The 11,552-nt window shown below is 39.8% G+C and overlaps 1 protein-coding gene across 7 annotated transcripts in view; it reads right to left on the bottom strand.

Annotated features, from left to right (window-relative positions):
• Window positions 1-1,298: 1,298 nt before the first annotated feature.
• PDE7B (phosphodiesterase 7B) overlaps window positions 1,299-11,552 on the bottom strand; it is a 334,476-nt gene continuing 324,222 nt past the window's right edge. For 4 of the 7 annotated variants that reach the window (XM_029223802.1, XM_029223804.1, XM_029223803.1 and 1 more), the window contains 2 exons: window positions 10,719-10,799; window positions 1,299-5,293 (listed from right to left, as the gene is read on the bottom strand). In XM_029223802.1, coding sequence (XP_029079635.1) covers window positions 5,058-5,293; window positions 10,719-10,799 — 317 coding nt within the window. In that variant the 3' untranslated portion in view covers window positions 1,299-5,057. The remainder of the gene's footprint in view (window positions 5,294-10,718; window positions 10,800-11,552) is intronic. The other 3 variants (XR_003793706.1, XM_029223801.1, XM_029223800.1) reach the window with 3 other exon arrangements.

The following is an 11,552-nucleotide window of genomic DNA, read 5'->3' as shown; positions in this document are numbered from 1 at the left end:
ACCAATATTGCAATCATGACAAAGTTTAAATCAAGCAATGTTGCAGTAAGCTGAAAGGAATATAGACCCTTGACTTGAAAGACCATGGTCTCATAAGAGTCTACAGGAGTTAACAATTGTCAAACGGAAATTTCTTTTTAGTGAATTCTGTTTTCCAAATTTTTGACTGTGTGACGTAGCAAAACAGCTTGTACAAATACACTTACTTGCTTACGTTTCTACATGTAAATAAAAAGATATTTTGTGAGAGACTGAGAGCAACAAATATTGTTTGTTGAAATTTATAGTTTTACACAAATGAACATACATTACCAAAGAGAAGAACGAATGCCAATGTTTTTCTGTATTATGGAAATTCACACACACACACACACATACATACACACAAAACAGATTAAAGGACACTACAAAATATTTTGCTTATTGGCACCACGTAGATTTTCACACTTAAGACATTTTCTGTCATTTTTAATATTAATATTTGATTGGATAATAAAAATTTGCCAATTGAACTATTCTTTAAAAATATACTTTAAATATAAATACGAATAAATAGCTCTATTTTGCCTCTTTGGTATGAAACAGCATATACTATATTTATTGCAATAAAAGATTTTTCTTTAAAAAAAATTCGTTGATTTAAATTCAGTTGCTTACATAGGCTTGGCCTATTTGACGATGTGTCTGCTAGGTTCCTGGGTACATTTGAAAGTCATGTCTGACCTTTACTTGGGAAACCACTGGGGGGGGGGTCCCACTTTTTTTTTTTTTTTTTTTTTTTTTTTTTGCGGTACGCGGGCCTCTCACTGCTGTGGCTTCTCCCGTTGCGGAGCACGGGCTCCGGACGCGCAGGCTCATTGGCCATGGCTCACGGGCCCAGCCACTCTGCGGGCATGTGGGATCCTCCTGGACCGGGGCACGAACCCGTGTCTCCCGCATCAGCAGGCGACCTCAACCACTGCGCCACCAGGGAAGCCCTGGGGTCCCACTTTTGATTTTAATTGGATGATATGGAGTGTGGACAAATGAAAAAAGTGACTTTGCATTCAGACATGGAGAAGCATTAGGGTATCAGTGAGATTCTGAATACAAATCTTAACAAAATGAACATGAGGAGACTATGTAAAGATATAAGACTGTTCCTGGGAACCATGGTTGGTGGGTTTTTTTTTTTCTCCTCTATTTCCAGATAGATTTAGACACTCAGTTGTCCTGCCTGAACTGTTCTATTGTTCTTGCTGGCTTTCAATCCTGAAATGCAAGACCATAGTTTTCACAAGTAAGTCCACTATGTTTCCACAACCTAAAACATTGTACCTCATTCTCATTCATATATGAATTTGACAAATGTGGATCAGAAAAATATCAGAACTCAGGGGAAATGCAGAGCTGAATGGTGGCCCTTTTTCCCTATCTTGGTACTAACTGGCAAATGATGGCTTCATGGACATGGCTGTTTCTGCAGCCCCTGGTGGAATGAGTCCCATGGATCATGGCTGCATCTGTGCTCTTGACCTTGACCTTGAATCTGATTGGTTGGCTGGTAACATGTTACCTGGTGAGAATCAGAATATTTTCATATTGCAATATTTTTAAGAAATTATCTTTATTTTTAATTGTTTATCTAGACATGCCAATGGATATTTCGGCCACATTTTGAGCAAAAATTCACAAGGTGTTTTTTTTTTTTTTCCAAACCTCACGTGTGTACACAAAACAACACAATTGTAAGGGTTTGCGTAAAAGAACAAAGCATAAGAAATACAGTGAGATACAAGCTCATAACCAATGTTCAAATCAGTGAGCAGATCTGATTCAACATGAGAAAAGTTACAAAACAAGTCTGGCTTGTAGGAAGCACTACCTGGTGACAGCTTTGCAGGACACGCTCCACATCCCATTGCGGGAAGCCTTAGGCAGGTAGAAACAGAGCAGGATTTTCACTCAGCCTAGCAGGGAGTTATGGGGAGGTCAGCGTTCCAGGAACAAGGTTCTGACCGTTCACAGGTGCTGTAAAAAGAAAAAGGCTTTGCCTATCAGGCCTGGCAGTGATATCTATTCTCTCTCTCTTAATTTGATTTTAACTTTAGCTTTCACTTACTAAAAATAGCTTTTTGATTCCTTTCTTCTCAAGCATTGAAGGAATTAAACTCGGAAAGTCAGCTCTTGATGGTCCAGGGACTAAGAGAAAAAGAATGTGAAGATAAAGCCCACGGATAATCCAACAGCTGTGTCTTAACTAGTAATTGGACACTGGACACCTTCTATTGAAATATTGCTAGAGAGCCACCAGTAGGCAGGAAAAAAAAGAGTTTTCATATTCTTTTTCTTTTTTTTTTTTTGGTCAAAAAGTGAGAAACTCAAGAAATCTCCAGATGGTTGAAAGAAGGAGACAAATGTATCTAGTTTATGCATCACATCTCATTTTACTTCAAATTTGTATTGTACTAGTAGCTGCTTCATAGGCTCAACTGTTAGATATTTGGTAGTTTTCTCTGTGAGCTCTTCTTCAAGACCTAATACACTTTTGTCCTATAAATTTGGAACTACTAAAACCACGTCCAGTCTTATTTATTTAAATTATTATATAAATATAGTTTAAACAAAGTCCATTTCCTAAACTCAAAGTAGAGGCTCCATTAGCTAAAATAGCATCTTCTTTCTTATCTCTACTGTATCTTCCCCAGTAATTGCTTTCCTTGATTTGATCTCATGTACATTAAAAATAGACTACTCAAAAGCCCAAACCAAACCAAAATAAGAGAGGTTTGGAAGCAGAAATACATTCAATACATTCTCTTTCGGGGCTTCACCAAGCTGAGAGCTTCAGAGTATTAAAGCAATAAAAAATCATGTGTCAGTTCATAGTTATTACAGGAAAAAACCCAAAGTTAGTGTTAAGTTTTCACAACTTCCTTTCTTACCCATATCAATAATTTCAACTTATCATCCACCCATTTCATGAAGTTTTCACACTTTCTTTAGTACCATCTGACAATCTCTTCTGCTTTAATGAAAGTACAACTAACTTTCCAAATTTCCTCTAAACCTTTATTCTGCAAGCCTCAGTCTTTCTGCAGGAACTTAATACAATCCAGTCAAGTTTCTAACATTTCATTTGTACGTTAGGAGGAAAGAAAAAAAAAAAAGAGTTGCACTTAGGAAATGAGAGGAAGCTGACATTCTATCAGCTTGCGAAACACCTTGATAGTGGCAGAAACAATCATAGTATCATTCTCCCACTACCACATTGTTTAAGGTAAAAAGAAAGGGGGCATTGCCAATTTTCATCTAACATTAGTTATGATAGAACTTATAAAGAAAATGCACAGAGTTTAGCTGACTAGAGAAGAATGCTGTAATAAATTGATTTTCCGGCCAAGTATATGCAGAAAAAATGGCAACAAAAACCTACCCAGGAAGGTAAATTCTATCAGACAACTGAAATATTTTCTTTCCTTAAGTTATGTTAACGTCTGCTAAACAGTTGCGTAGTTGTTCACATGAAATGAAGGAAAAAGGAAAATCCAGTTACTACTGACACCAAAGAAATGCACGCCAACCATAAACCAAAGAAATGCACGCCAACCATAAACCAGAGATGCTTTGGTACTGTAGCCAGAACAGACGACAGCATGCTAGGGGAGCAGGGAAGTCCCTGATGGATAGATGATGGGGCCACGGAAGGTTTGTGAGACCTGCTATGTGTCCCGCGAGGCTGACACACTGCCATGTCCATGACAAGAGTCGTATAAACACAAGCTTATCAGCTGGCTTGTTAAAACAGAGTGCAACATCGCTGTGTTGAAAGTGACTTCAGGCTTGCTGAAGGGTCTTGTTCATCTGAGGAAACAATGCTTGGTGCCACAGATTAAACACTATGGTCTCAAGCGGAATGCATGTGAAGTTTCCAAAATATTTCCTCAAAGACTTTATTCAGTTTTGCTTTGTGACCTTAGCTGGAAAGCATAAAGATGGACATGGGAAGGCAGTTCAGAAGGACATCTGTGAGGATTTAAGTTGGGCAGCTTTCAGAAGATGAAAGATGTTTAAAGTTAAGGCCTTTATCTGCAAACAATAGTATATTAATAAACTCTATACCATATTTACAAATGCATTCTCTTGTATTAAAACTAACAAACAGTATTCTGTTCACAGTGCCATTGTTTATACAGGTAGCAATCCCATAATACTCATGTATTTTGGCATGGGAATCAGTAGCGCTTGATATTTACAGAGAATGTACAGGTGTGAATATAAACATGTCACTGAATCTGAGTTATCGATAAAAGACAGATTGGCAAATGGTGCAAAGGAATGAACTGTACAGCACCTTCCCCTTGGATCGGATAGGAAACGTGGTTTCTTAATTGAGAAGATGCCAAATCTCTGACCCAAAGTGGCATAAAGTCCGTAAGAAAACAGTGAACCCCCTGTTCGAGTTTGGGTACATTGAGTAATGTTTGCCCATAGTCTTAGATCCATTGTCTAGTGCATAAAATAGAAAAGTTAAAAAGATTTATTATTATTTTTATAATAATAATTATTATTAAAATAGAAGGTACTTTCTCTCACGCTCTCATTTGTGCTCTTGCACCTGAAACCAATATCCTTGGAGTTCCAAATATGCTGGTGTTTTTGTCATGCAGATCAGCAGTCCGAGGGCCAACGCTAAAAATGCTCTGGACTTAGGAAGTGCCGCCTGTCTCAGTGTGACCCAGGACCCGAGGGGCCCACGGCAGGAGCACCTCTTTCTTACTCCCCAGTCTTCACCTCGAGGGCCAAGCCGGCCCCTGGAATCAGCTCCCTCGTGGCGGAATGGAGCTGCTTATTTCGGCAGCTAATGCTGAGGTGATGGATGGCTTCTGTACACTTGGAAAAAGGAGGGAGGCAGGTGAGCGGGAGGAGGGTGGCGTTCCAAAGAGCCCCAGGACGACACCCAGACAGGGGCTGGGTTTACCGGCAAGAGCCCCTCAGAGCATCTGCCCTCCCAGAGGCCTCTGCGCGAGGAGGCTGGCACTCTCAGTGTGCAGAGCAGGGGGCAGGCCTGGCTGGCACTACGGGGCGTCGCCTTCGGTCACGGTCTGCCCCTCAGCCTCGGTCCCTGGGCCGGTGTGGTCTGGGCTGCCGCTGCCACCGCCACCGCTGCTGCTTCTGCGCTGGTTGGGCAACAGCCTCTTCCACTGGGCTTTGTTGTGCGCCAGGTGGCTTAGCATGCTCTCAGACAGGGCGCTGTGTCCCGTGAAACGGGCCCATTCACGGAAGAGGGGCTCCACGATGTAGGTCATGAAACCTGGAACAGGCAAGGCCAAGCTCATCACCAGCAGGGCAGTAAGACCTACTTCTTCCTCCCTAACAAACATGACTGGGCCCACGATGTGCTGGGCCCGTGCGTAAGAAGGCCACCAAGATGCAGTCCTTGCCCTCAGTGTCGAAGCATAAGATATGTCACCTTGGGCTTGGCATCTAACCTCTCAGTGCCTCAGTTTCTGCAGTTGTAAAAAGGCGTTAAGAAGGGTACCAAACCCATAGGGTTGTTATGACAATCAAATGACTTAACACACGTGAAGATGCTTAGAAAGCTCCTGGCACATAATAAACACTCAATAAATATTGGCTATTATTATTTGAAGAAGGGAGAAGACATATAAAGAAAAAAGTAAAAAAAAGTTTGTGCTAGAACTAAGGAGGGTGGGTGGGGGATGGGAGGAAAGATCAAATGATACCAGGAAGGGGCACCTCGTTGATTTAGACCATCTGAAGAATTGATACATCTACTCCGTAGGGTATTTTTTCAGGGTTATCATTTCACAGTTTTGTCTTACTTTCAATTATGTTAAACAACTAGGTGTAGGCAATAAAAGTTCATTCGTCTTCAATACAGATTTTTACCTGCATAAATGTTCTGCTTGAATGACTAGATAAGATGGATTGATATGAGACTTCTTTGTTTGCATGTCTGTTCTCTTAATTATTTTAGCCTTGCTGCTTTCTAACCATGTTTCACTGTTAATGTGCCTTCCATATTAAACATGATGTATTAAAGCAAAGATAACTTCCAGTCTAGGCTGGAATAACTGGACTCATCACAAATTTGGATATATTTAGGTTTTATTGTATTTCCCTGAGATGTAGGTATGGGGAGAAAAGGCAAGTGTTTTTCAGCTAACGAAATCTTCCAACAACTAACCCTGTATGTTTACAGGCATGTGAATTATAAGGCTTGATTTGATTATCCTTTTATTGGACGAACAGCAGATACTTGGCCTTTGAGGATGCTATAGAGATGAAAAAAGAATGCAGCAAAGCAAAATGTTATTGTACATGCCTGCATCATCTCATCAGATGTGAAATATGATTTGAATAGTATAAGATTATTTTAGATTACCTGAACCTGAGGAGGAAGGTTAAGCCAGTGACTTACTGTCTACATCTTGATAAGGTCATACAGGGAGTCAGCAAGAAAGGATTTCATTTTGGAATGTCCTTGCTTGCTATTCTTGAATTTTCTTCACCTCCTTCACAATCTCCATATCTAATTTTGATATCTTTCATCTTAAGAGAGATTAGATATTAGGTATCTAAAAAGATAGTGTGCAATATTATACTATTCTAAAGTTTAAGTTGTGAATATTTATCAGGTTTACCTTAAGTATAAAAAAAGTTACAAATCCCACATTTAAAAATCCAGTACTTAAAAATCAACTCATTTTCTTCCTGAAATTACTCTGGAATTACACCTCTGTATTTCTACTCGTCAGATATAAAGACCTCTTATAGGAGATAGAAGAGTGATTTTAAAGTCTGAAGAAACACCATGAGGCAGTTTTTCACATGAAGAAAGGCTTCTGCACTTGGGAGCCTGCCCCATAGGTTCCTTGTGTATTTGTGCAAACCTCCCTCTTCTATTCAAGTGATGTAGAGCCTGACTTTGCCGGGATATTGTCTTCCTGGAGTGGTGGGAGTGGGGCAGGGGAGAAATGATGGCTTCAGAGTACACAGGGATTGAAGGAAAGCCTCTTTCTCCTCATCTTTCTATAGGCTGCACCAATTAGAGATTCATTTGATTTAACGCCTTCTTTTTTTTTTGCGGTACGCGGGCCTCTCACTGCTGTGGCCTCTCCCGTTGCGGAGCACAGGCTCCGGACGCGCAGGCTCAGCGGCCATGGCTCACGGGCCCAGCCGCTCCGCGGCATGTGCGATCTTCCCGGACCGGGGCACAAACCTGCGCCCCCTGCATCGGCAGGCAGACTTCCAACCACTGCACCACCAGGGAAGCCCTGATTTAATGCCTTCTTTTTAAAATGTAGAGTTTGATGGGGAGAGGGGAGGAATATGGGTGTGTGTGGGGGGTGGATATTAAATCCCTGTCTCACTTGGGTAAATATGAATTACTTAAACAGAAAATCAGGTCTAAGCCTGAGATGGCTCTCAGGAAATCCTCACTGTGGATTGGGAAAGGAAAAAGAGAGGGGACATTTTCAATCCCAGGGTAATCAGAATGGAGGAACTAGCTGCATTATTTAGCACCCACTGGAAAAATCCTTGTCTGGGAGCCTGGAGCCCACAGTTCCCATTAGATTCTGTTGATCTGTTTGGGTTTTTCCAGTTTAGTCTGATCTACCTATGCACACCACACCTCCCAGCCTTGAACCTACAGAGCTGGGAGATGTGGAACAGAGACAGAAAGATTTATCTACTAAGGGTTGTTTTATAATCACCTCTTTCTCTTTATTGGTGTGCTGGTGTAGCATCCATGGGATTTTCCTTTTCATTCAATCCCCATCCCATTTTAAAAACAGGTATCTATGGTAACCACATTTTCCTGAGCTGAAAATCAGGACATATGATCTGACAAAATAAGTGTGTTCTCATGACAACAAGAGAATAGAATCTCTGAAATCAAGTCTGTCTTGCAAATCTAGGTTGTGTGCTTAATAATGTGAATGCTTTTCTCTGGGGGCTCAAAATGTCTTTAACAGGTGCCTGGCAAATTTCTTCCTAGCCAGAATTTAGCAAGCTGGGTCCCAGGATTAGGATTTTGGTTGGGGGTCTATTCCTTTTGAATTGCATCTGCAGAATTTCCTACTTGATAGGGCATTGGATCCAAAGAGGCTGAGGCTGCATTTCTGTTGATGTTGATGCCCTTCCCCCTCCCCTTCAATTCTGTAGCTTCATGTGCTCTGGATTCTTGCAGGGTTTTATTTTTTATAACAACACCCCTCTCCCTTTTTCAGGTGGATGAATCGGTTTAATTGTAAAAAGAATGTAACGATATTAAGGGCATTTTGGAAAAAAAAAGATCACCAGTAATCTCAGAGTTCCAACACATCTATTTTAACATTTGTATATTCCCTTCAAATTTTTTAAACTAGATAAATTTTGTTCCTATTTCCTTAGGTTGACTTTGTGACTCTTGTGGGACTGTGGGTTCAACTTGACCCTCAGTAATTGGAAGCATATCTTTCTAACTGGCTCTGGTTTTCTCAGTTTTCAACTGATGTTTTCAGGTGACCCTTTCACTCCCAATCTCCAGGCATTAAGCCTTGAGCTTGCAGAGGTTTGCAACACTGTGAATGTGTTAAGCTGTCTGAGGTCTGTGGGAACTGGTGAAAAACATGAAATGGTACATGTCAGGGCCATAGTTTATAAGTAAAGAGTTAAAGTTCTGAGTTTTTTTTTTTTTTGTAAGTTTATTATCTCTGCGCTAACAAATCTTGAAATTAACATGCAGCCTTTAACTGCTATATTTCACTTATGTGGCAACATGTTTTTATTTTTATTTTTTAAATTTTATTTATTTATTTTTTATACAGCAGGTTCTTATTAGTTATCTATTTCATTTATTTATTTTTTTACATTACCCAAAGCAATCTATAGATTCAATGGAATCCCTGTCAAACTATCAATGGTATTTTTCACAGAACTATAACAAAAAATTTTACAATTTGTATGGAAACACAAAAGACCCCGAATAGCCAAAGCAATCTTGAGAAAGAAAAACGGAGCTGGAGGAATCAGGCTCCTGGACTTCAGACTATACTACAAAGATACAGTAATCAAGACAGTATGGTACTGGCACAAAAACAGAAATATAGATCAATGGAACAGGATAGAAAGCCCAGAGATAAACCCACACACATATGGCCACCTTATCTTTGATAAAGGAGGCAAGAATATACAACAGAGAAAAGACAGCCTCTTCAATAAGTGGTGCTGGGAAAACTGGATAGCTACATGTAAAAGAATGAAATTAGAACACTCCCTAACACCATACACAAAAATAAACTCAAAATGGATTAAAGACCTAAATGGAAGGCCAGACACTATACAACTCTTAGAGGAAAACATAGGCAGAACACTGTATGACATAAATCACAGCAAGATCTTTCTGACCCACCTCCTAGAGAAATGGAAATAAAAACAAAAAGAAACAAATGGGACCTAATGAAACTTAAAAACTTTTGCACAGCAAAGGAAACTACAAACAAGACGAAAAGACAACCCTCAGAATGGGAGAAAATGTTTGTAAATGAAGCAACTGATAAAGGATTAATCTCCAAAATATACAAGCAGCTCATGCAGCTCAGTGTCAAAAAAACAACCCAATCCAAAAATGGGCATAATACCTAAACAGACATTTCTCCAAAGAAGATATACAGATTGCCAACAAACACATGAAAGGATGCTCAACATCACTAATCATTAGAGAAATGCAAATCAAAACTACAATGAGGTATCACCTCACACCAGTCAGAATGGCCATCATCAAAAAATCTACAAACAATAAATGCTGGAGAGGGTGTGGAGAAAAGGGAACCCTCTTGCATTGTTGGTGGGAATGTAAATTGATACAACCACTATGGAGAACAGTATGGATGTTCTTCAAAAACTAAAAATAGAACTACCATATGACCCAGCAATCCCACTACTGGGCATATACCCTGAGAAAACCATAATTCGAAAAGAGTCATGTACCACAATGTTCATTGCAGCTCTATTTACAATAGCCAGGACATGGAAGCAACCTAAGTGTCCATCAACTGAGTTTGGTTTTAATTGGAGGGAACTGCAAGGAACAGAAAGACTTGCATTAAACGTAGATGGAATTGGTAGAGTGTTTCAAGGAGTGATAGAAACAAACAATTACTTTAGAGGCATTAACATCACCGTTTAACATTTTAGTGCAGTTGACACTTGAGAGTGTGGTCCTAAGAGAATGAGACTGAAAATCCATTTTGAAGTGAAGACTAGAGAAGCATGGGATCCCATGTCACATGGCTGGTGGGGCCTGGGCCTGGTGACCAAGCCCCTAGTATTGAACATTGAGGATGAAGGGTAATGACCAAATTGGAAGGATCCTGAACTGCAGATTTCCCGCCCTTCATGTCCTAAAGAGAGTGCGAGCTAATGCGATCTTCAGCAGCCAATAGTTGATTCTTGTTACTTTCCTCTACTCATTTGGTTTTGATTCAATTCTGAACTACAAAGTTAATACAGGTTAGTTATTAAGGGTCTGTAACAAAGCCTTTACCCTATTTTTCATCTCAGTTGGTAATTAGTCATGACTAGAGTGTTCATTTGGACTCAGCCATTCAAAGGGCCATTGATTAAACCTCTCATTTGGATCTTGAGAAAGCTGTGTGTAGATCTTCTTAGTGACTCTTAGCAGAGGTGCTGAAACTGTTGATTTAAAATTAAAATTGAATTCGACTCACCAATTTGTATACTAGGGATTGAATCTTTCTGTTGATTGCAAAGAGGACTGATTTCCAGTTCAAATTTCTGTTCAAGGTCACCTAAGAAGAAAAAAGAAGAAACACATTGGTAATCGAGAACCTATGAGTGTTGATAGTTTTAATGATCTAGTTGGAAGAAGTTATCTGGGAATTACTGTTCCCTGCCTTATCACTAGGAACCCTTTAGCAACAACTGGCTCTGCCCTGCTCTGGTAGCTTCTGCGAAAATTTAAAATATCAGAGTATCGACGATCATTTACAATAGGCTCATTGTAAATAGGTATGCTCTGGGATTAGAATAAGCTTTTGAACAAAAATCTATAAAAACAAGAAAACGAATGGCCAGTTTCCTAATATGAGATGGAAGTTCTGGTTTTAAGTTGCAGATTAAGAAAACAGGTTTTACGCTTTTTCCCTCCTTTCACTCTGCCTGACCCTCATCTGGTTTCACCTGAACCACCGGGAATAACTAGTAGGCAGGAAATCGGGAAGAGGAAGTAGAAAGATCTCATTTGAAGAGCATCTCTGTAGCTACAAAATGAATCCAAAATAAGGGTCTGGTATCTTTCATTCTTACTCCTTAGAGTTTTACTTAGTGTAAATGAAGGTTAAAGAAAGTATAAAGCTCAGGATGATCTTTCTTTTTAATGTCTCCATTAGCTAGAGCAAAAAAGAAATACATCATGCAAAGCTTTATCAAAGTATTTTATCAATTCTTCCTGAAGGTGAAAAATTGTGCATAATTACTTCATTGGGAAAAACAATCTGGTTAATCAGTACAGAAGCTGGGTCTCAGAAACACTTAGCTGAGTT

Source organism: Monodon monoceros, unplaced genomic scaffold, assembly GCF_005190385.1.
Source record: "Monodon monoceros isolate NGI ecotype Baffin Bay Population unplaced genomic scaffold, NGI_Narwhal_1 Super_Scaffold_15, whole genome shotgun sequence".
NCBI classification, from domain to species: domain Eukaryota; kingdom Metazoa; phylum Chordata; class Mammalia; order Artiodactyla; family Monodontidae; genus Monodon; species Monodon monoceros.
Note: the sequence above shows the minus strand (reverse complement) of the source record. Positions and strands in the feature narration are given on the sequence as shown.